The following is a 27,056-nucleotide window of genomic DNA, read 5'->3' as shown; positions in this document are numbered from 1 at the left end:
TTGGTTTAAGTCTGTGGGGCTTTAAATACAGGACAGCTACAAGCTCTTGTGTGATGGCAATGACAGAAACCTGTGATCTATGGTTCGTTTCCTGGTTTGGCCCAATGAAGTTTCTAAATTTGTCTACAGCAGTTCCTACTCCTTTGATCTAATTAAGTTTATAAGTTTGTCAACACCATACCTGTGGTTACTTGTTTCACCAAAGTTGTAAACATGTGTGACTTCACCACTTAGACCTTTCCACCCACATTAATCTTTCAGGATGTGACACGTTCCCTCTATTGCCCAACCTTCGTTGAAGGTGTGCTGGGCACAGAAAGGACAGGCTCTTAACACGAGGAAGTTGTAGTTCACTGAGCAGATGTCAAGATGATGGTTATTTGTGTTGAGTTTGATCCTGACATCAATGCTGCAACACTGATCTGTTTCAATCTTGTTTTATAGTTCGGTAATATTGGCGGGAAAATAAGTGACCAATGTCTGTTAGCTTGAATCTTTGTTTCTGTTGTGTGAATGGTTCAATCTACTTACTTTTGTATATTTTGTTGCATGTGAACATGCATACTCTTACTTTATATATTCTGTTTTTGGTGAATGGTGCAATGTGCTTACCTCCTACTTTGTGTAAATAGTGAGCTCTGCTTCCTTCTATACATTTGGTGGCGCGGTGGGGTAGCCTAGTGGTTAAAGCATTCGCCTGTAACGCTAAAGATCCGGGTTCGATTGTCCACATTGGTACAATGTGTGAAGCCCATTTCCGGTGTCCCCCACCATGACTGAGTGTTGGAATATTGCTAAAAGAGGCGTAAAACTCAACTCACTCACTGATTCTATATATTCGGTGTACAGGAAAGAGGGAGCAGAAGCCAAGCAGCTCATTTCACACTCTTGGTTTTTCCAGTATTTTTCGTACAAAATCTAATTCAATAAAGTTGTTACAGATATAAAAAGGCCGACTTTTTCTTTTCAGTTGACATGATTGTATAATAGCAATGTGATGATTACTCAATTACTTCCAGCACATTGTGAAAGACAGAGCTGTAGTCAGTTTGACAGATAATCAATTCCTCCCGAGGCAGAAATCCTCTCCAATCCTCACTGCATGCTACACATGCTGTGCCATATGCTGTAAGAGTTTCTTGAGATCTTTTCCAGAAGATGAACCGCTCTTAAGAAACTTGAGAATTGTTGTTACAAATGTTTAACTTGTCACAGATTCAGCTTTCCAAGACATTTCCAAGGTGATTTACAAAGATGAGATGTTTTGTGGAAGTCGGATGTTTTCACATCAGCATGGTCTTATTTCAAATCACATGCTTCAAACGTTTCATGCTTTGATAAGGTCACTGAATAATCAAACTGTAACATGTGTATATCTGCCAAATTTATTTTTATAATTATTTTATTTATATAGTTAAAGGTGTTTGACACTGTGTTTTGATCCAGTGAATATGGTTTAAGGTGTCTGGCACAGAGTGGTGGCCCAGTGAAAGTATAGGTGTCTGGCCCAGGGATGGTATGGGTGTTTGACACAGTATTGTGGCTCAGTGAAGGTATAGTTAGAGGAGTCTGGCACAGTATGGTGGCCCAGTGAAGTGAGGGTATAGTTAGAGGAGTGGCACAGTATGGTGGCCCAGTGGCTGGCCCAGGGATGGTATGGCTCAGTGAGGGTATAGTTAGAGGAGTCTGGCACAGTATGAAAGTGGTGTCTGGCCCAGGGATGGTATGGCTCAGTGAGGGTATATAGGAATCTGACACCATGTTTCTGACAGTTTCAGGAACATCCTACCAGTACGATGACGACTCCTCCAGTGACAGCGATGATGAGGTGCTAAAGCGTTATCAGGACACTCTCGCCACACACAGAGGCAGCATCCGCAGCAGCGTCCGGAGTGGGAAGAGTGCACGCAGCAGGAAGAGTCACAAGAGTAAGGCCGATGTAGCAACAGGTGATACTAATAATATTAATACTAACAATAATAATATTTTGTTTGTTTTATAACCTTTGCTTTAACCAAGGGGATGGTGGGGAAACCCAGTGGTTAAAAGCGTTTGCTCATCACGCAGAAGACCCGGGTTCGATTACCCACAATGGCACATGGGTACAATGTGTGAAGCCCATTTCTGGTGTCCCCTGCGTAATATGGCTGGAATATTGCTAAAATCTGCATAAAACTGAACTCACTCATTCACTAACTAATGACCCGTGAAGATCCGGGTTAGAATAGGTCTTCAGCAACCCATGCTTGCCACAAAAGGCGACTATGCTTGTCGTAAGAGGTGACTAACGGGATCGGGTGGTCAGACTCACTTACTTGGTTGACACATGTCATCAGTTCCCAATTACGCAGATCGATGCTCATGCTGTTGATCACTGGATTGTCTGTTCCAGACTCGATTATTTACAGACCGGCGCCATATCGCTGGAATATTGCTGAGTGCGGCGTAAAACTAAACTCACTCACTCACTAACTTTAACCAAGTTTATGATCACTTGTAGAGTGACACACACATACACAACAATCATATGAAGTACCTTCATACTCTGTACTAGCACGCAAACAGACACATACACAGCAATCATATGATGTACCTTCATACTCTGCACTACACAGCAATCATATGAAGTACACGCATACGCAAAACATGACCTTCATACTCTGTACATACATACACCAAGCAATCATATGATGTACCTTCATACTCTGTACTGGCACGCATGCACGCACATACACAGCAATCATATGAAGTACCTTCATACTCTGTACTGGCACGCATGCACATACACAGCAATCATATGAAGTACCTTCATACTCTGTACTGGCACGCATGCACATACACAGCAATCATATGAAGTACCTTCATACTCTGTACTGGCACGCACACACATACACAGCAATCATATGAAGTACCTTCATACTCTGTACTGGCACGCACACACATACACAGCAATCATATGAAGTACCTTCATACTCTGTACTGGCACGGACATGCACACACATACACACTCTGCAATCATATACACAGCAATCAAGTACCTTCATACTCTGTACTGGCATGCACACATACACAGCAATCATATGAAGTACCTTCATACTCTGTACTGGTACGCACACACAGCAATCACACACATTACACAGCAATCATATGAAGTACCTTCATACTTATTGTACTGGCACGCATATGACACATACACAGCAATCATATGAAGTACCTTCATACTCTGTACTGGCACGCATATGAATACACAGCAATCATATGAAGTACCTTCATACTCTACTACTGGCACATGCACGCAATCATATGAATACACAGCAATCATATGAATCATATGAAGTACCTTCATACTTTGTACTGGCACGCACACACATACACAGCAATCATATGAAGTACCTTCATACTCTGTACTGGCACGCACACACACACAGCAATCATATGAAGTACCTTCATACTCTGTACTGGCACGCATGCACATACACAGCAATCATATGAAGTACCTTCATACACTGGCACACATACACCATTAATATTGCAATCATATCATATGAGTACCTTCATACTTTGTACTGGCACGCACATACACAGCAATCATATGAAGTACCTTCATACTCTGTACTGGCACGCACACACATATACAAGCAATCATATGAAGTACCTTCATACTCTGTACTGGCACGCACGCACGACACATACACAGCAATCATATGAAGTACCTTCATACTCTGTACTGGCACGCATGCACGCACATACATACACAGCAATCATATGAAGTACCTTCATACTCTGTACTGGCATGCACATACACAGCAATCATATCATATCATATGAAGTACCTTCATACTCTGTACTGGCACGCACACGCACATACACAGCAATCATATGAAGTACCTTCATACTCTGTACTGGCACGCACACACGCACGCACATACACAGCAATCATATGAAGTACCTTCATACTCTGTACTGGCACGCACACACATACACAGCAATCATATGAAGTACCTTCATACTCTGTACTGGCACGCACATACACAGCAATCATATGAAGTACCTTCATACTCTGTACTGGCACGCACACACATACACAGCAATCATATGAAGTACCTTCATACTCTGTACTGGCACGCACATACATACATACATACAATCATATGAAGTACCTTCATACTCTATGAAGTACCTACTGGCACTGCACATACATTACACAGCAATCATATGAAGTACCTTCATACTCTGTACTGGCACGCACACATTACACAGCAATCATATGAAGTACCTTCATACTCACGCACATACATACACATATGAAGTAATCATATGGAGTACCTTCATACTCTGTACTGGCATACGCACTGGCACGCATACAAGTACAGCAATATGAAGTACATACTCTGTACTTGGCATTTGCACTGTCATATCATATGAGTACCTTCACTCTGTGTATACACAGCAATCATATGAAGTACCTTCATACTCTGTACTGGCACGCACACACATACACAGCAATCATATGAAGTACCTTCATACTCTGTACTGGCACACACACATACACACAGCAATCATACTCTGTACTGGCACCTTCATATGAAGTACCTTCATACTCTGTACTACGCACACATACACAGCAATCATATGAAGTACCTTCATACTCTGTACTGGCACGCACATACATTGTACTGGCACGCAATCATATGAAGTACATACTCTGTACTGGCACGATGCATACACATCATCATACTCTGTAGGCAGTACCTTCATACAATCATGTACCTTCATACTCTGTACTGGCACGCACATACACAGCAATCATATGAAGTACCTTCATACTCTGTACTGGCACAATACACATGCAATCATACACAGCAATCATACTCTGTATCATATATGAAGTACCTTCATACTCTGTACTGGCACGCACATACACAGCAATCATATGAAGTACCTTCATACTCTGTACTGGCACGCTCTGTACTTACATACACAGCAATCATATGAAGTACCTTCATACTCTGTACTGGCACGCACACATACACAGCAATCATATGAAGTACCTTCATACTCTGTACTGGCATACGCATACACAGCAATCATATGAAGTACCTTCATACTCTGTACTGGCACACGCACACACATACACAGCAATCATATGAAGTACCTTCATACTCTGTACTGGCACGCACATACACAGCAATCATATGAAGTACCTTCATACTCTGTACTGGCACGCATATACGCACATACACAACAGTGACCATATCAAGTACCTTCATACTGGACCGCCTCCGTGGTGTAGTGGTTAGAGCGTCCGCCTGGAGAGCAGAAGGTCGCGGGTTCGATCCCCGACAGCGTCATACAAAAAGACGTTAAAATATGGTACTTGTTGGTCCCTGTCTGGCGCTCAGCATTAATGGGTACAACAAGGACTGGTCGGCTCGGAGTCAGTATAATGTGTCTGAGTGGGGTATTCATGCTTCACTGCGGCATGGTATCTCAGTGGGCTGGCACTATAAAACCAGCTTCAGTCTGGGCTAGTACAAGCAGCCACACATACACATACACACGCATGCACGTCGTCATATGAGCGAAATATTCTCAAGCACAACCCAATTTCACCTCACCTCACCTTGATACTGTGTAATGTCACACACACGCACACACACACACACACATCAATGACCATATGAAGTACACACACACACACATTACACCTGATAAATCTTGTTCTGATTTAATAAGTTTAAGTGAATTGCAGCCCATAACTTAATCTGTTATTGACAGATTTCACAGTTGAAGGATTCTATTCACTTCCCCTGTCTGCCCGCTCACCATGACACACATCAATGTCTTGAAGTGATTCTTTCACCACGGACTGGTGTTGTGTGCTACAGAAATCAATAGCACTTTCTGGCCTAGAATTACATACATGCATGGTGAACACCTTTAAAGATGACATTTTGTTTTAGAAGAAGCTGCATGATGAAACATAATTAGTCTGTATGAAAAAGGTTTCAAAGGGAAAGAAGTTGTGATCAATTTTCTCTTTTACAAAATTTTTCTTTTACAATCTGCTTCAAAGAATGTTTACTTTAAAAGTCTTTTCCGACCTTTCCAGACAAACATTAACAAAACACTGCACATTTAAACACTTTGAGTGATACAGCCTAAACATTTGATTCACTAGGATTTTCCTGAAAATGGACACACATACTTTGTCCCGCCTCTCCCATGGGATGCACGATTGACTGATTGAATCTGAAAACCAATTGAGTTGGAGTCATTGTTCTCTCTCAATCAAGATGTCACATCAACGTGGGTAAAATAGCTGCCGAAAATGATTCTCATAATATTCATCATGACATTGACAATCCTGAAAAAAATAACATTCCTAGATTCCTCTGCAATAGTCAAGATGCTGTTTGCAGATGTATTATCAGTGGGGATTAATCCAGATTTCAATGATGTTCCAATAAACATAGAGATTTTTTCTGGGTTACATCTTCTTTTTATTCTCGAGTACAACGTTTCAGGGCTTGTTCTGGCCCCATCATCAGGTAAAACTGAACAGTAACTGTTAACTCTGGCCGTGACGTCACAATGCTATGACGATGCAATACATGTGGTGGTCAATAGATACAGATGACATGGCTAATAGAATACATGTTATTATGAATATATAAGATGTTGTTTACTGCAAAATTAATGGATGTGCAGATACTTATACAAAATTGTTGATTGATTTAGAAATGTACAGAGACGTATTTATAAATGTATAGAATGTAAAGTAATAGCAGTGTATACATAGAAATTATGCTTTATACATGGGAACAGTGACGAGGGTAGGGTATTGTCTTATTGTTTTATGTACCATGCATTAGGGAGGTAGACACCCTGATCCCTGTTTATTGCTGGTTTTGTGCGTTTGATGAAGATAGCTTCAATCAACTTGCGTTTCCGCCAGTCACTGATGTTTTTTGCGAGGACTTCAGTTTCCCAGTCAATTTCATGATCGGGAAACGTTGTACTCGAGAATAAAAAGAAGATGTAACCCAGAAAAGATCTCTATGTTCATCAAATATCATCTTCTAAAATGCCAATTAAGCATCTGATGTTCCAATACTCGAGACGGGATAGAGTCATCCCACAGAAGACAACCTTACCTTGACAGCTTGCTGATAGGGTTATCCTCTTTGGTCATGTGGACAAGGTGATGGACCTCGGATCAAAAGGTCCATTGTGCGATTAAAATCCCAGAGCTCGGAATTTCATAGCTGCAGCAACATGGCATTTAGAAAGTCGTCTTCATGATGACTGATTGGGTGGCAAGGCTTGCAGTCTGTGAATAAGGATGGTTATTGGGGGTGGGCCCTGATTGTGTTAACTACGGTAACTCCCCCAGGATCAGTTAGTTCTGAATGTTCTGAGATTATTAAATATATACAGTTGTTAACATTTAATGCTGTGTATGTAGTTATTTTAGAAAGAAATGGATGAAAAACATGCCCTGCTTTCAAGGAATAGTATAATTGTAAAGTAACAGCTAGGTATATTTGTTCTCCATTTCTGGTCTAGTGCCCCCCGCCCTGCTGGAATATGATGTAAAACTAAACTCACTCACTCACTCACTCACTCACTCCTATTTCAGGTTTAACTTGGTTCACATTATTCTATTAGTGGCAGGTTTCAGTGTACGGCAGCTTGCATCTCATGCATTACAGAAATGTCCATCTGCAGTATAGACAATGGGGATACGGGATCTCCCGCCATTAGTAAAAAAAATTCACCCCAATTTGGCTTCCCCACTAATAATTTGTAAATTTGGTTGAACAGTATTCTTTTGATGTCATCCACACAAATTTTGAATGTGATTGTATTAAAGGGACACCAATATTAATTAATACTGGATAAAATTTACTACAGCCCATGGGAATATCGGAAAGATACAGTAGCGTTACAAAAACGAGCTACAGCAGCTAAGGTATCTTAGGATTGGTTAAAGAAACAATTATCAAAGTATCATTTGCACAAAGTTTCAGCCATGTTGTCATGTGACATCCTGTCTAAATCATCATCTGCTCATTGTTCCGTCAAGAATATCTTGAATTTAATGGTGTGGAAAAATTTAAAATTGGCATCTTCAATTGGCCTTTTTTTTTTAATTTCCTGTCTTTTTTTTGCACTTGCAAGTGTTCTCCTTTTAAATGGCTGACCTGAGAGAAAATGGATGCTTGGCACCATGTGAATTTTCCACAGTTTGTTTGCATTGTTTGTGTGTCCTCTTGAATTCAATTTGGACTTGTAGTCTTCAACAATAAATCAGATGCCTGAAATTCCCTAAAGTCAGTGTATTTACTCAATTTAAGATACATATTTAGTGTTGACATATGTCCAATCCATGCATGTATTGAAAGGATCAACATCCAGTTCTCATTCACATGTTCTACTTACTTGCAAATTTGGTGAGGTGGTTGGTGAATTGTGGAGCATATGGTCTCATCAATATATACCAGTAACATTGTAATAGAAATTTAACGAGGTACTCTTTAACATGTCCACGCTCTTTCAAACATTCCTCCTCACCCATACAATCAAACACAACTGTAATTTAACCTACAGTTAACCCTTGAAGGTCCGGGTTAGAATAAACCTTCAGTAACCCATGCTTGTCATAAGAGGCGGCTAACATGATCGGGTGGTCAGCCTCGCTGGCTTGGTTGACACATGTCATCGGTTCCCAATTGCACAGATCGATGCTCATGCTGCTGATCAGTGGATTGTCTGGTCCAGACTCGATTATTTACAGACCGCTGCCATATAGCTGGAATATTGCTGAGTGCGGCGTAAAAATAAAACTCTCTCACTCACTAACCTACAGTGAATATGTTTGTCGTGTGACACATGTTTTGTTTAATTGTTAACTCAATTTCATGATTTTAATTTGGCATATTTTAGATTTTGATGTCAAATATTGCATGTGTAATTAATAGAATCAGAACAACAAAACACTGGACATTTTCAGTGTCTCCGAAACAAGAGATTGTCATGGGCATGTGTTTATGAAACTGTCTATCTACGATACAGTGTTTGCGAAAAGGTGACTATATCATGCCTACTAGTGGCATTGTCATAAAAACATGCAGAGGCAAGGCAATTGTACTTGTGACAAAGCACAGGTGTATATAGTAGAAGCTGAAATGTAATATTGAATCAAACAGATTCAAGTATGCTTTAGAGACCCATGGTACCTTAAGACATATTAAGAAATCAAATTTCACAGTTTACTTCCTACAAAATATCTTTCCACCACTTCTACTGAGTGTGGGGGTGGTGAGGTAGTCTAGTGATTGTAGCGTTCGCTTATCACTCCGAAAACCAAAGTTCCATTCTCCACATGGGTGCGTAAAACTCACTCACTCACTCACTCTAATGAGTGTGTTTTTATCATTCAAAACCGTTCATATTACACACAATAGACACATACAGTTTATTGTCAATATTTTAGGCAGACACGTATTTCCATTTTGTTTCAACATAATGCCGTGGAATAATTCATGCTATGAGACATGATGAAGGGAATCTGGGCAACATTGACAAATGAGATGGAGCATTCAGCAGTGGAATGGTCAGGCAGTAGTTCTGAGATTTACTGCTGGCAATAAAAACTGTATGAACCAGCAGTGGGACAATACCGGCACCATGGCAGTTAGCTGTGAACCAACAGCCTCTACTGGCCATAAACACTTGTATCTTCCAGTTGGAATCTATAATTCAGTGTTCCGCACCATGGTCTTGGTGTAATCCCTGTGTCATGTTATTACCAGACAAACAAACAGAGGAGGCAGCATCCCTGGCAGAGAAAGGTCAAGCAACAGATGATGTTAGCCCTCCTGGGAGTGAGGATGAAGAGGACAACAGTCAGCATGGCGCTGCAGTGGACCTGTCCCCAGAGCAACAGCCATCCGTTAAATCCACCTCGGGACCGGATCTAGATGACCAGCACACGTACGAAAACAAAGCCTTTCTGACAGAACAGTCTGCCTCCCTGTCCGGCAGCGAGCAAGCCTTGTCAGCTACGGACAGGACCATGTCGAATGATGTGAGTATGCCATGCCTATAGAACCGTTTTCGTGAAACAGTCAGTGACTATTTGGGTTCAACTGTAACTGCAAGTATGTTTTATGTCCTGGTATTTGACATATCAATGTGGTATATTGATTTCTAGGCTGTTGATGTGTATTGTGGGGATGTTATGCATGTTGGAGCATGTTCAATATGGTACTGTTTTTCTCCATGATGGCTGACAATAGATCCTTTGATTTTATTGTGAAGGCCTTCTGATCCACTTCAGTGGGTCCTGGAATACCGACTTTATGGTAATGAGAGTTTGACGCTTCATCAATAACACGAGACTTTAATTCTCATCATTCATACATTACCTGGCAACTCGGCAGACACCGACAGCATACAATCACATTTCAGTGCTAAATTACATGCCTTGGGATCCGTGTGGGAACTGTCAAGTTTCCCACCTAAACCACCAGTTTTACACTGGTGATTATGAGAGTATTGACAGCAGAAGCACTGATCTTTACCTGACAAGAGATGTTCTGGGGCTCTCTTTCATCCAATAATGGTCTAGGTTTATTGGGTAATTAGATTGTCTGAGAGTTGGCCAAATGGAGGCCTGAATCAGCACTTGTGTGTCCAGCCGCGGGTGAATGTTGCAGCACAATGACCGCGTTGTGTTACCACGTGGACGGACAGGTCACTGTGCCCCCTGGAGTATGTAACCACATCACGTCATCCATACACCTGCTGTCTCGTGTGTGAAGCATCCCCTGTGTCAATACTAGTGTTGGGAATTGGCTAAAATCTCATAATTGATGATTGGTTCATTACAGCCGATGAATCATCGAAAATAATTGGTTAGCGTCATTTATCAAATTTTCGTGGTTATGTTTCTTAATGCACAATTTTTTTTAAAAAACACATGTCCTTTCCGGTTTTTTTGCAAATTGCACACAATGCATTTGCAAATTTCACTTCTTTACAGGATGACTAGTATGTTAGGAACATAAATTTCCTGGAGTCTTTAAGATAAATTCAATCCTGACCTGGAATGAGCTAGTAGTGCTTATGAAATGTAACAGAAAAAAACATTGTTAATATTGTTAATGCAAACAAGTGTTCCAAAACTGTTTGTGTTCGATTATGAGAAAACATGATCAATTGCATGGTCATTAAGTCATTGCGACCAATCTTCGATTATTTCAATTAATCGCACCTCCACTAGTCTATACCCACCTCTTCCATTGACGATAGTCCCCACGAATTAGTGATCATCTCATCCCTGACCAGCGTTGTTTGCAATAAATTATTCGGTACACTTACTGAAGCTATGCTGTGTGACAGTTGTACAACAATATGTGAACCCATTCAAACGTAACTGATCAAAACCACTTCTGTAATGTTCCAGTTTCTGGCTTCTGTATGTATTAGTATGTTTTGGGTGAAAGTTCATTCCTTTTAACGTTGATGTTGATCAGTTTTACCTTCATGCTGACTTTAGTTTGCCACAAGCTATTAAATGTTTTTGGATGTTTTTAACAGTTAGATGTTTGTTTTGACGTAGCAGTACGACATTGATAACTAATCGAAATGTGTTGTGCGGGAGTGAAGGATAGAATACCTGTTTTGGTGATCAACTTTATCTAGCAACTGAAAGGGGCAGTGGTTAGCCTAGTGGTTAAAGCATTTCCTCACCCAAAGGCCTGGGTTCGATTCCCCACACTGGTACAATGTCTGAAGCATATTTCTGGGGTCCATGATATTGCTGGAATGTTGCTAAAAGCGGTGTAAAACTAAACTACCACACTCACTCACTAACAAGTGAAAGTGTGTTTTTATGTTCAACAAGGCGTAAGTTAACTTTTGAAACATTAAATTTTAATTATTAACCTCCTCAGTGAGTCTACTTTAAATCATGATGACCAAAAGGCATGTGAGAGGTGTCCCAGTTTGACAATGACATTTTCACAATTTGGAAATGACTTTTATGAAAGATTTTGTTAATTAAGGATTATTTTTCAATTTTTGTGCATGTATTGAAGAAGAACAGTCATAAATTGTGTAGAATTGTGCAGAGGAATGAAGCAGATGCACTCTAAATTTGTAGTTTTCTGGCTGATTGAGGTCAGACGGTGCAGCAAACAAAAAGCCTTTCAAATGAAATCCTGACTGCAAAGAACATTTGTTGTATGGCAGAGTATGCTCTTACCTTGATAAAATGTTCTCCTTTGAACAGTTTGTTTAACTGATTTATTGATTGTTCATTAACAGGGTTCCTTTTAATTTTTAGTAGTTCAATTCATGAGAGTTCCCACTTCTATGTGTAGGTATTGTTTCAAATGCTGCATGTTGGTGCACAGACAGTTCGCAGGAAAATCCTTTTGAGAAAACAGTTCTGGATTGAAGGTTGTTGAAAAATTTTAAATTTTCTTTTGAGTTTTGAGTCAGCCAATCAGAATCGTGGGGAAAATATCTTAACGCTTTACAGCATTTAGTAACAGATGCAATAATTTTTGTGAAATATTTTAAGAAAAAGTTCCTATGAATAATAATGCAGAACAGTGTAACATATGTATTCCTTATAGTATTACGAACATGATAAAACATATGTTATTACTGATGCATTGCGTCATTTGACACTGTGCTTCTGGTGTTCAAGTTTATTGAAAAAAGTTCAAATTCATTGAATGTCATGTTTTATAACATATGCAGCTCATAAAATATAAATTTGATATCGTTCTAGATTGTGTCTTTAGTAATCAATATAATATTAATATGTAATATTAGGCAAGATCAATTTTATTTCGTGTTTTACGGATTTTTGTCCTCAGAAAACCTAAAGGCAGGCGGGGAAAAAATAAAAAATAAAAATCACTAGTCAAAATAATTTTCCTTTTGAATACTAAAAGTATTTTATTTTTGGCAATTTATGAAGTTTATATGGGGCAAAAAACAATGAAAAAATTTTTTTTTTGTAAGTTTACATTTTTGGCCAATAAAAACATGAGGATTTTATTTTTTGAGCAGGGAAAATTAATTAAAGAAACAAATTGTGAGGGAAAGTAATGGACATGATTTTGCTGAATAATTTCCAGAAATATTTGTCAGTGCCAGAAGCCAGCCATGTCTCAATGATGAAATTTTTCTGATAATATTGAGAAATTGCTCGAGTTTCCAGGGAAAAAGGTATATTGTACCTTTTGATTCCAGATGATAAAGAAATCGACAATAGCAGAAATGATGTATCAATGGAAGGCACTACAATTTTTGAAAGTTCTCTCATCAAAAGATGACTAGATTTAACTCCCATTCATGATTAAATATTTGTAAGAAACGCTGCATGGTGAAAGGAAAACATATTCTACTAATCTAATATTTTTCAAAGTTTAATTAGAAGGAGTATAAGACTTTCAATTAACAAAGCATGTGATGCTTGTAACCTGTGATCCTTATGTTTTGAAATGTGTGTTAGTCTTCTACTGTCACTGTGGGTACAATGTGGGAAGGCGATTTCTGTGTCCCCCGTTGATAGTAAAATATTGCTAATAGCAGCTTAAAACCATACTCATTCACTCAGTCACTCAACCCGTGAAGATCTGGGTTAGAATTGATCTTCAGTAACAAATGTTTGTCGTAAGAGGTGACTTAACGGGATCGGGTGGTCAGGCTCGCTGACTTGGTTGACACATGTCATCATATCCCAATTGTGTAGATCGATGCTCATGCTGTTGATGACTGGATTGTCTGGTCCAGACTCGATTATTTACAGACCGCCGCCATATAGCTGGAATATTGCTGAGTGCGGCGTAAAACTTCACTCACTCACTCACTCACTCACTCACTCACTCACTCACTCACTCACTCACTCACTCACTCACTCACTCACTCACTCACTCACTCACTCACTCACTCACTCACTCACTCGACATGAAGATTTTTAAAAACACCGAAACTACAAACATTTACAATCATGGATCCCCCTGAAGAAATATTCCATCCTACCCAACAGGGCGGTGGGGTAGCCTAGTGGTTAATGCATTCGCTCATCACACCAAAGGCCCGGGTTCAATTCCCCACATGGGTACAACTTGTGAAGCCCATTTCTGGTGTCCCCCGCCGTGATATTGCTGGAATATTGCTAAAAAGGGCGGAAATCCATACTCAGCCAGTCAGCCATCCTACCCAACATTAAGAGGTTCTAAACAAAGATACAATGACTGTTTGCGTTGTTCTTCCAACACAAATGCTGATGTATTGATATCAACAGCTGCCATTTGTGACTTGTTTAACGGAAGGAGTAAATTTATCACACAGCTGATCCACGTATACAGCCGGTGTAGGGAGACCGAGTCCCAGGCTGGCTGTCCAATGTGTGTTAAGGATATGCAAAGCAAATCCTTGCCGTGTAATGAACAAACGGCTTATTTCCATTTACTATTGATTTTGAATTATGTGAGTGTGGTAATGGAACTTGCATGAGGACATCGTGGTTACAGGAGAGCATCCAGAGCTAAATGGCTCCAGTGAGGCTGTCACTGACACTAGGCTGCCCTCTGTAGCACCTCATCATCCCTTCGTGGCCCGATGTCGGCCTTCATCCATTCATGGCACAGTCCCAGTCTTACACTCAGTGAATGCCTTACGCTCCCCTGGTACTGGGTCGCCAAGTGCATGAAGTGTGTGTGTGGAGAGAGGAAGAGTGGTGGTTAAAAGATGAAACTTGTTGGTACCCTGTCTTACACTCCCTGGTATCAATCTCCTACATTGGAGGTCGCAAAGTGCATAGAGTGTGTGTGGAGAGTGGAAGAGTGGTGGTTAAAAGATGAAACTTTTTGTTACCCTGCCTTACACTCCCTTGTATCAATCTCCTACATTGAAGGTCGCCAAGTGCATAGAGTGTGTGTGGAGAGTGGAAGAGTGGTGGTTAAAAGATGAAACTTTTTGTTACCCTGCCTTACACTCTCCTGGTATCAATCTCCTACAGTGGATGTCGCCAAGTGCATAGTGTGTGTGTGTGTGTGTGTGTGTGTGTGTGTGTGTGTGTGTGTGTGTGTGTGTGTGTGTGTGTGTGTGTGTGTGTGTGTGAGCGGAAGAGTGGTGTTTAAAAGATGAAACTTGTTGTTAACCTGGCTTGTGATTGCCATTAAGGAGATCGGACAAGGACTTTTGAAGCCATTCCGCATGGTTGATAGATCTTTATCACAGTCAGACACACAGTAAATGCCTTACATCGCCCTGGTATTGATCTCCTACAGTAGACATCACCAAGTGCATAGAGCATCTGCCTAGACAGTGGAAAATTGGTGGTGAAAAGATGTTAAAAAGTGAAACTTGTTATTACCCTGCCTTGTGATTGCCGTGAAGGACTGGCCAACCCAATCCCAATGTTAATTAGATCTCTAAAAAAAGGCTGTAAATTAATGCAGAAATGAAAATAATCTGAAAAGGTGAGTTTCCTTACAAAACATTTAACCTGCAGCATAATGTCATGTCAGGGTGACTGCATGTTGTCGGAATCAATGACAGACATGACAAAGCTCTGTATAAACAATGTAATCAAGTGTTGATTCAGATGATGCTTCTCACCAAGTTCTGTGTCAAGTATGATCATTTGTTTGTACAAGTTCATCAAGCAGTTATGAGAATCAAGAAATCTTGTATGTGGATGCCTTTGTTCTTGCTCAAATAGACAAATATTCTTATGATTATAAGCAAGACACTGCTCTTGAGTCTTGAGTGAGTTTAGTTTTATGCCTCACTCAGCAATATTCTAGCTATGTGGTGTCAGTCTGCAAATCATCGAGTCTGAACCAGACAATCCGGTGATCAACAGCATGAGCATCGATCTACGCAATTGGGATATGATGACATGTGTCAACCAAGTCAGCGAGCCTGACCACCCAATCCAGTTGGTCGCCTCTTACAACAAGGATCGGTTACTGAAGATGAATTCTAACCCTGACCTTCACGGGTTCAAGTCATGAAAATGCCCCAGTACGTCAGCAGCAAGAATACATAACTCTGTTAATTTATCTTTTCAGCTTTGCACTAAATCTTGAAACAACCCCTCTCAGGCTTCATCGTTGAAATGTAGGCATTATTATTATTCCTGATTTTGATCAGTGAAATTAGATCACATGTTTGGCATTATTCTTTCATGACACAGGACACTCTGATAGATTTGCCATTGAATTGATTGAATGATATTCTGATTGGTCAGAAGGAGGTATCAAATCAGAATATCCACCTCTGATTGAAATGGCTGATTTGATGACAACATTACTGTAAATGAGAACTGTAATAGCGCTATGAGCATACCTAGTGTGGAGTTTGGTGCTATATAAATGGACACATTATTATTATTAATGAAAAGGTATTCTTGCCTGAAATCCTCGTCAACAGACATTGATATAATCATATGTACAGTTGGTTGATGAAATGCAGATTTGTGGCAACAACAATATTCAAATATATGTCACAGACCATTTAGCTCAGACGTATTGTGGACAACAGAGATTGGAATTTGATGCTTTTCCATAGTCACAATTGTCCGATTGCTAGCAGGATAAAGAGGATCGAGTGGTCAGGCTTGCTGACTTGGTAGATCCATGTCATCATATCCCAGTTGCAGTAGAGTAGTGCAATCACTGGATTGTCTGGTCCAGACTTGATACTTACATCATGCCATCATGCAGCTGAAATATTGCCAGGTGAGGCAAATTGTTTCCTTGTAACTGAACATTTGACTCCTACACATTGTTGGTACTACAAGATCACACAGTTGCAAACAAGTCTTCAACCAGGAGTCAAAAGTGTTTTCTGAAGTCACAGCTGTTAATTGTACTGGGCATGTAACACTTTGAGATAGAGAGAGTGTGAGAGAGAGAAAGTGTTCATTGCTGATGAGGGGGAAGCACTTATTGATCAGCTGCCCAGTAATTTCTGGATCAAATACTCCCCTACAATTATCTTTGTCTATTGATTGTGCAAATTGAATTTGTGGTACAATTGATCCAAGTGGTGGTTACTTTGAAGAGATCCTGGTGTACCATTCTACAGACATAAAATGTAATGTGTTAGCATGTTGTTCAGATGACTATCAGTTGATGCTGGGGGTTATGGGCTGCAGCCTGGCGGCGGGGGGAGTGCCAAGGTGTCCATTGACCATTGGAAGGGCAGGTTATGTGGAGGTTGTAGCTTTTGTAGGTTGTGAGGAGGATTTAGATTGCGATGAAGGTTGAAGGTTGTGTTTGGCTTCTAGGTGGAGATTGAGGTTCTAGATTGGGATGGAGGCTGAAGGATGATGTTGTAGGTGGTGCTGAGGTTGTAAGTGGAGATGTGTGTTATAGGTTGTGTGGAGGTTGTAGGTTGGGATGGAAGGTGGAGGTTGTGAGTGGGGTTGTTGGTTGTCTAAGGGTTGTGTGGAGGTTGTAGGTGGGGTTGAAGTTTGAGACTGTGTGGGGTTGAGGTTTGAGGTTGCGATTGAGGTTGGAGGTTATGTAGAGATTGTAGGTGAGGATGGAGGTTGTGAGGAGTTTGTAGGTGGAGTTGAGGTTGTAGGGCGTGTGGAAGCTGTATGTTAAGTGGCGGTGGGAGATGCAGATTGTAGGTAGGGTGGTTACTTGCTGCAATGGTTGGGCAAGAGGCAGTTGGTGCAGGGTGGCTCAGCTGTACAGTATTGCGGACAGAATGGGAGGTTTGAGCTGGTGTAGAGAATGGGCAGCAGCACCAAGGGACTCAAAGAGAAGCCTGAACACACTGCCACTGTTTCCTGATCCTCTCAGACTGGGGAATCCCCTCTAATTACCTCAGCATTACACAACAATATGGGCAGGTGGTCCAGGGATTGTTTTTTGCTGTGGGATATGTCTGCCTTGTCTTTGGTGCTTGAATTATGTGCAATAAGCAGACTTGTGTGATGTAGTAGGATCCTTTTTAGAATAGTTCTTAGGAAAGGTGATGTCTTCTGCTTACTTTTAGGAAATGGTTTATGTAGTTTGACCTTACTTAAAGAACCATATACTGGCAATGATTAATGTCCCATATGTTAAATCTCAGAAAGTGAGTGAATTACCGGAACGTTTCAATAGGTCATGATGTCTATCTTAGTGACGTCTGCTCATCAGTGTCTAGCTATTTCAGGATGCTGGACAAAGGATAAGGATCTGTACAGAAACATGGCTATTTCAATCAAACTAAAATGTTGTTGTTCATAAAGTGTGTCCGCTTTGTCATCTGTCAACTTCTCAGAAAAAACAAACAAACAATTGACCTGTATCAGGTCGTCCTGGAGATGAGGTTGTAGGTTGTAGTTCAAATGGAGGTTGTAGTTGGGAATGGAGGTTGTAGATTGTGTGGAAGTTGTAGCTGAATATATTGTGTCTTACTGAGCCTGTCATCCATCCACTTCTAGAAAACCTTACACATATTCTCTATAATACTAAGATCCTACTTTGTGCTGGATTCATCAGAGTTCATATATCAATGTTTAAAGTTGTCCACTGATTGGCCAGATTTCAAACGTGGCATGGCTCAAGACAGAGTCTCCCTAACAGGCCTGGTTACTACTTAGAAAATGGCAAACAAAACACAATTTAATATACTAGTCAGTGTGTATTAACCATCCCCTGAGGTGTTCCGACACCCTGATGCAATACACAACCCAGGCCGATCTGACCTTATATTTTAATCACCCCAATGAAGTTGGGTCCCTATGGCTCATCAGATTTCCATCCAAATGTATACTTTTTGGTCTCACCCCATCACCATCTGCGTTTCATCACCAGAACACCCGTGAAGGTCTGGGTTAGAATTGGCCTTCAGTAATCCATGCTTGTCATAAGAGGCGACTAACGGGATCGGGTGGTCAGACTCGCTGACTTGGTTGACACATGTCATCGGTTCCCAATTGTGCAGATCGATGCTCATGCTGTTGATCAGTGGATTGTCTGGTCCAGACTATTAATTACAGATCGCCGCCATATAACTGGAATACTGCTGAGAGCAGAATAAAACTAAACTCACTCACTCATTCATCACCAGAAACATTTTGATCAACTGAGAAAATGAGCAGTTCATTGAAGTCAGGCTTGGCTAAAGTGCAACATGTTCTAATTATTCACATTCTCATGGCTTTGTTTTGCAGTGTTTTTCAAGTTATTTTGTCACAGTTCTGAAAGATATAGTTAGCTGAATGGTTTCAGTGTACCATATTGTTAGCTCCCCAAGTGTTTGTCTCCAGTTTTACAGAATGCAAAAGAATATGCAATCCTTCCTTTGACCAGCTCTTATTCAATTCTTGGTTGATGAATTCTGAAATGCAGCTTCAGAAAATGCAACTTTGAAAGAATTCAGATAATATTTGTTCTTTATTCAATTTTGGGTTCATTGTAATCTTTTTACAGATATGGGAATTTTATTTTTTTTCTGTTGGTCAGCTTTCATTAAAAAATTCATTGGCACCATCTTTGAAGCAGACAGGAGAACTATCGAAAGAGAAAAGTGTACATGTGGAATTAGATCACGCACCTTGAAATATACAATAAATGTTCTTAGATGATAGTTTTCTCCAAAAATGTCAGCCATTTTTTCAAGGTAAGGGACTGTACTGTTGGTCTGTTAGAATAGCAAGTAACACTCTGATATGTTCAAATTGAAAGTTCTTTTTTGTTCCTATATGTCTCCAATGGACCCCTGGACATAGCTATAGACGTCTGTTGGTGTCTCCATGTCTTATTGCATTCTATCCATCCACAGAAGTTACTGTTGTTCATATGAGATATCGACCCTTGAAGATCTGGGTTAAAATTGATCTTCAGAAAGATGCCTGTCATAAGAGTTGACTAGATGGATTGGGTAGTCAGGCTTGCTGTCTTGGTTGACATGTCATTGTTTCCTGATCGTGTAGATAGATGATCATGCTGTTGATCACTGGATTGTTTGGTCCAGACTCGATTTTTACAAACCGCCGCTATATAGCTGGAATATTGCTGAGTGCGGCGTTATAAAATAACAAAACCAACCAACATGAAATATGATTTCCAAACCCTGTTGCTGAGTGAACAGCTGTGTTAGAAACTGTTTGGCAGATGTCATGTTGCAGGTAACAATGGCAATCATCTTCCATATATGCTTGCTGTGCTGTATGAAATCATGTCTGCTGTGCTGTCAAAATCATATCTGACCGTACTCACTACATAAATTCGGAATACAACCTCCTCCCTTCAGGCCGCCGCTACAAAGTTCCAATTGTGAAAACTAAGAGAGCCCGTACATCCTTTATTCCAAGTACCATATCTCTCTTAAACAAATGTGAAGATACCTAAATCAAAGAATTTATGTAAATATGTTTGGTATCTCTCTAATGTGTCAGTTGCTCTGCTGATGTAACACAAATTCCTGAAAAGGCATTAAAGTATTATTCTATTCTATTCTATTCTATTCTATTCTATTCTATTCTATTCTATTCTATTCTATTCTATTCTATTCTATTCTATTCTATTCTATTCTATTCTATTCTATTCTATTCTATTCTATGTGTTCAAGATAAGGGTGTATCAATGTATGTACGGCTAAAAATATGCAGATATGATTGAATGTAAAATAACTAGCATATCATGTATGGGAGTATCAAATATAAAGATATTAATACCCATGTTTGTGCTGGCAGACCAAGGATAATACAATTAATTTTGAGGCATGGCAATGCTGTACTCCAACAAAGCCGGAATTCTACTCCTATATTGCTCTTCAGCTTTTTTCCTGAGGTTAAAAACGTATCTGGAACACTGGTAATAATGCTAATCAAAGAAACAAACCTATTTCCATACTCATAAGAAATCTGTTGGTCTGGGTCTGTTGGTGAGAGTAAGTTTGGTTTTATGCCACTTTTAGCAATATTCCAACAGTATCACCAGAAAGGGGTTTCACCCATTGTACCCTGGTGGAGAATTAAACCTGGGTCTTCACTGTGACAAGCAAATGCTTCAACCATTAGGCTAACCCACCGTCCCAAGACTCTGTTATGATTCCAGCTCTATCATAAGCATCGGTATATGAACCACTTTCAGCTTGTGATGACCCCAGTTATGAGCCAATACTTGTTCTCTAGATTATATGATCATACCTCACTTTACCATAAGCTTTTTGTCTTCCTTCCCCAGGAACACCTGTTTGATCATACCTCACTTTACCATAAGCTTTTTGTCTTCCTTCCCCAGGAACACCTGTTTGATCATACCTCACTTTACCATAAGCTTTTTGTCTTCCTTCCCCAGGAACACCTGTTTGATCATACCTCACTTTACCATAAGCTTTTTGTCTTCCTTCCCCAGGAACACCTGTTTGATCATACCTCACTTTACCATAAGCTTTTTGTCTTCCTTCCCCAGGAACACCTGTTTGATCATACCTCACTTTACCATAAGCTTTTTGTCTTCCTTCCCCAGGAACACCTGTTTGATCATACCTCACTTTACCATAAGCTTTTTGTCTTCCTTCCCCAGGAACACCTGTTTGATCATACCTCACTTTACCATAAGCTTTTTGTCTTCCTTCCCCAGGAACACCTGTTTGATGTCAGTGACCTGCAAGGGGATCCCCCCCTGATCTCCAAATGTGGAAGTCTGGAGGTCAGCTTCAAGTATGAAGCCAAGCGTGGTAAGATGAGCGTGACCATCCACCAGGCCCGTGAGATCCCAGCCAAGGACCGCGGTGGTGCTAGCAATGTCCAAGTTCGCATGATGCTACTACCTACCAAGAAACAGAAGTTCAAGACCAAAGTGAAAACAGGAGAAAATCCCACCTTTGATGAAAACTTCTCATTCAGCAAAATCTTTCCAGGTAAATGTTTACAGTTTTCTGTGGAGTATTATTCAATGTCAGTACAACCTGCAGACCTGTTGTGAATAATGTTCAGTAGGGCGCAATCTACTGTTCTGTGCAAAAAAGGGGAGGTGGGGTAGCCTAGTGGTTAAAGCGTTCGCTTGTCACACGGAAGACCTGGGTTCAATCCCCATATGGCTACAATGTGTGAAGCCCATTTCTGGTGTACCCCACCATCATGAAATTGCTGGAATATTGCTAAAAGCAGTGTAAAACTAAACTAAACTCACTCACTCACTCATAAAAGGTGACTAACGTGTTCGAGTTGTTGACACATGTCATCATATCCCAATTGCGTAGATCAATGCTCATTCTGTTCATCACTGGATTGTCTGGTCCAGGCTTGAATATTTACAGACAGGCCATATAGTTGAAATATTGCTGAGTGCAGCATTAAATATCAAACAAAATATGCAACATAGCATCATAAAATACAAAAATCAACAAAATACAAGCATACTTTTATTGAAAATGAGGGATCGTGTATGTGCTGGCAGTATGCTTTGTTAAGGATCAATGAAGTGTGAGTGAGTGTGTGATTTAATATTTAATGTCACATTGGCAATATTTTAGCCATATCGTGACGAGAACTGCTATGACATTGATAAAGAACAAATGTCGTCAATTAGATTATCACAGTTAGATTTGTAACTAGCATTTGATATTAAAATAATAGCACTATATGCACAATACACAATATGAAAACAGGCTATAGATCACCAGCAACTGAAGATAGATCACCATACTTGGGACCATGGGGACTTACAGTACTTTTGCTTCCTACATGGACCCTAGCTGGTTTTGTATCGTCCCTTCAGATGTTGGCAATTGTGCTCAAATTTAGCCATCACTTAAAAACACAAATATCCTACGATTAAAAACTAGCAAAGTTAAATTTAGTTTGACTATTTTAAACTTACGTACCCACTGATCAATAAATAGATGGGCGTATATAGCATCATTTTTAAAGGTTTATACTGTGAGGCAACCTTATACATGGGGTATGGACAGTGGTATACAGTATGTGTCCTTGTCACTCCAGATGATGTCCATGGAATGGGCATCCGAGTGAGACTGTACGGACTGGAACGTATGCGACGTGAACGGATGATTGGAGAAAGCATCGTGGGCTTTGCATCTCTGAACCTGGATGAGGAGACCACTCACTGGATGGTGCTGGAGCCCAGGAGCAACCTCAGTGTAAGTTCCATTAACTACCATATGCTAGGTTACAATTGATCTTCACCAACCCACTTGTCGGAAAAGGTGACTAGCGAGATTGGGTAGTCAGGCTTGCTGACTTGGTTGATGCATATCATTGTATCACAATGCTGTGATGTCTGTCACCAGATTGTCTGAACCAGACTCAATTATTTACAGTGCTGTCATTTAACTGGGATATTATTGAATGTGGCATTAAACAAAGAAAGCAACATATACCTGCTCCAGGAAGGACGTCTCCCAATACAGTCTCAACACTATGATTGTGATAAATCTATGTTTAAATATTTCAGGTTTGATTGCCTTAACACTAAGATTGCCATGCTAAACAGTTCTACATCTATAGAGGTGATGGGTTCAAAGCTAACGGCACTGTCACATTTAAACCCTGAACAGATTGAAAGCCTTGTATTAGGTATTCCTGGATCTATACAAGATAGCTAATGGTCCTATTCATTATTGATAAAGCTATTATCCTTACAGCAATGAGTTTGGCAGAGCTTTTACAAAGAAGCTTGGTTGTTTATCCTTCCTCCTGTTTGCTTCCCAATTGTAATCCACTTAGAATCCCAGAACCTTTCTTCATGTACCATCTACCTGGCCAAGCAGTGTCGGATATTTCAAGATTTCAAGTTTAGTTACAAGGAAGAACAAGATCAGATATTGCTGAAAACAGGGTTGTACTAGCTTGTTTACTCAAAAGCCCTTCAAGTCCAGTGGTGTCCCAAGATCTGACATTTTATTACTTCTTAAGGCCAGACCAATTTTATTTCTTGTTTTATGGATTTTTGTCCTCAGAAAACCTAAAGGCAGGAGGTATTTTCTTTTCTTTAAATAGCCTGTCAAAGTAATATTCCTTCTAAATGCTAAAATTATTTTACTTTTGGCAATTTATGAAGTGTATGTGGGGCAAAAACAATCTAAACAACATTTTCTTGTAAGTTTACATTTTTGGCCAATACAAACATTAGGATTTTATTTTTTGAGTTGGGAATTTTTTTTTCTGTTTTTTCTTACTCTTGAAAAAATAGGACCGTCAGATTCGTAAAACAAGAAATAAAATTGGTCTGGCCTAATAAACTTAGCATTAGTCACATGTTTCTGGTGCGGAAAGTGTCTTCATGAAACACTGCACAATTGTATTAGGGAGGCAATTTAATCAATTAAGCAATATGTGACGGTCTTTATATGAATAGCTTGCATGATGCCATTGTAATGATATTAAGATATGCTACTGTATAATTGATACGGTGATGTCACTGAGAGTTCTCCAGGCATTGATTCCATCTCTCTGGAAGAGGATAACTTTTTGTTGAAGTTGGATGTAGAGCTTCCAGAACACACATGATTCATGGAGTAATCTGTATTCAAGTCAGTGTGGGCTGGTGGGTAGCCAAGTGGCTAGAGCGTTCGCTCAGCATGCCGAGGACCCAGGTTCAATTCCCTACATGGGTACAATGTGAAAGCCCGTTTTTGGTTTCCCCACCCTGATATGGCTGGAATATTGCTGAAAGCAATGTAAAATGTTACTCAAGCTAGAGTGGACACCTACTTGTGCAACATGGTCACCATGATGAGTGTCTAGGGTTGGAAGATCCAGTAAGCATATTTTTTCAAACTAACGGCAGCTACACTAAACAGTAGTGTAAGGTATAGTGTGTACAGAGAGCATGAAAGGTCGTTGGATCAAGAGAAATATAACAGTGTGCAACAGTTTTACTGCATACAAGTCAGGCTTTGGTCTTCAAAGACCTAAGTATCAAAATACTTTTGTCCTTCAACTTATGACTTTGGCAAAAATAGTCTGGTAATTAAGAAAAAGAAGGTAAAACTAATTGCCTAATTGTAAATAGTGTCAATAATTTCATACCATTATTACCCTGAGGTACACTTGCTTATGTGTCGGATCTGGGTTAGAACTGGTCTTCAGCATAGCATGTTTGTTGTAAGAGGTGACCAATGGGATCGGGTGGTCAGGCTCGCTGACCTGGTTGATGCATGTCATTGGTTCTGATGAGTAGATCGATGCTCATGATGTCAATCTCTAGATTCAAGTTCTGGCTCAGTTATTTACCTACTGCTGTCATATAGCTGGAATACTGCTGAATGTGGCAACCAAAAATAAACAGTAACTATTCTTTGTCCTTTAGAGGAAGACTTGTGAAATACCTGTATGTTCGTGAAGTCTCAGAAATGCTTTAACTGTTCTTGACCTCTGGCATAACCTTTCCGACCATTCCATGATTTGTATGCTTGCTGTTTGTCAACTGATGTAAACTGAATGTGGTGTTTCAGGGCAAGGGAGGTTTTGTATGTATCCATTCCAACACTATAGTTAAAGATACAATAGATGTGTACCATCTAGAGTCTTAGCATCTCCCTACAACATCCTGTGCACCAACTCCGCTTGTCCCTGTACTGGCACCATGAAACAGTCTCTATACTGGCACCATGAAACAGTCCTTATACTGGCACCATGAAACAGTCCCTATACTGGCACCATGAAACAGTCACTATACTGGCACCATGAAACAGTCACTATACTGGCACCATGAAACAGTCCCTATACTGGCACCATGAAACAGTCACAATACTGGCACCATGAAACAGTCTCTATACTGGCACCATGAAACAGTCACTATACTGGCACCATGTCAATACTGGCACCATGAAACAGTCCTATATGGCACCATCAAACGGTCACTATACTGGCACCATGAAACAGTCCCTATACTGGCACCATATCACTATGCTGGCACCATGTCCCTATAAAGGCAAACAGTCCCTATACTGGCACCATGAAACAGTCACTATACTGGCACCATGAAACAGTCCCTATACTGGCACCATGAAACAGTCAAACAGTCACTGATACTGGCACCATGAAACAGTCACTATGCTGGCACCATGAAACAGTCACTATACTGGCACCAAACAGAAACTGGCAGTCACCATGAACTATACTGGCACCATGAAACAGTCCCTATACTGGCACCATGAAACAGTCACTATACTGGCACCATGAAATAGTCCCTGGCACCATGGAAACAGTCAAACTATACTGGCACCATGAAACAAACAGTCTATACTGGCACCATGAAACAGTCTATGCTGGCACCATGAAACAGTCCCTATACTGGCACCATGAAACAGCCACTATACTGGCACCATGAAACAGTCACTATACTGGCACCATGAAACAGTCACTATACTGGCACCATGAAACAGTCACTATACTGGCACCATGAAACAGTCACTATACTGGCACCATGAAACAGTCACTATACTGGCACCATGAAACAGTCACTATACTGGCACCATGAAACAGTCCCTATACTGGCACCATGGCAAACAGTCACTATACTGGCACCATGAAACAGTCACTATACTGGCACCATGAAACAGTCACTATACTGGCACCATCAAACAGTCCACCATGAAACAGTATACTGGCACCATGAAACAGTCACTATACTGGCACCATAAACAGTCTGGCTGGCACCATGAAACAGTCACTATACTGGCACCATGAAACAGTCCCTATACTGGCACCATCAAACAGTCCCTATACTGGCACCATCAAACAGTCCATTATACTGGCACCATCAAACAGTCCCTATACTGGCACCATCAAACAGTCCCTATACTGGCACCATCAAACAGTCCCTATACTGGCACCATCAAACAGTCCCTATACTGGCACCATCAAACAGTCCCTATACTGGCACCATCAAACAGTCACTATACTGGCACCATCAAACAGTCACTATACTGGCACCATGAAACAGTCCCTATACTGGCACCATCAAACAGTCCCTATACTGGCACCATGAAACAGTCACTATACTGGCACCATCAAACAGTCACACCATATACTGGCACCATCA

The 27,056-nt window shown here is 40.4% G+C and overlaps 1 protein-coding gene across 1 annotated transcript in view; it reads left to right on the top strand.

Moving 5' to 3' along the window:
• LOC124280079 (synaptotagmin-16-like) overlaps nucleotides 1–27,056 on the top strand; it is a 42,681-nt gene that overhangs the window by 10,109 nt on the left and 5,516 nt on the right. Inside the window, 4 exon segments of the mRNA XM_046715957.1 lie at nucleotides 1,779–1,949; nucleotides 9,819–10,093; nucleotides 21,627–21,906; nucleotides 22,991–23,148. Coding sequence (XP_046571913.1) covers nucleotides 1,779–1,949; nucleotides 9,819–10,093; nucleotides 21,627–21,906; nucleotides 22,991–23,148 — 884 coding nt within the window.

Source organism: Haliotis rubra, unplaced genomic scaffold, assembly GCF_003918875.1.
Source record: "Haliotis rubra isolate DU_JTF1 unplaced genomic scaffold, ASM391887v1 Scf26, whole genome shotgun sequence".
NCBI lineage: Eukaryota > Metazoa > Mollusca > Gastropoda > Lepetellida > Haliotidae > Haliotis > Haliotis rubra.
The sequence above is the reverse complement of the archived record's forward strand: the minus strand, read 5'-3'. Positions and strand labels throughout refer to the sequence as shown.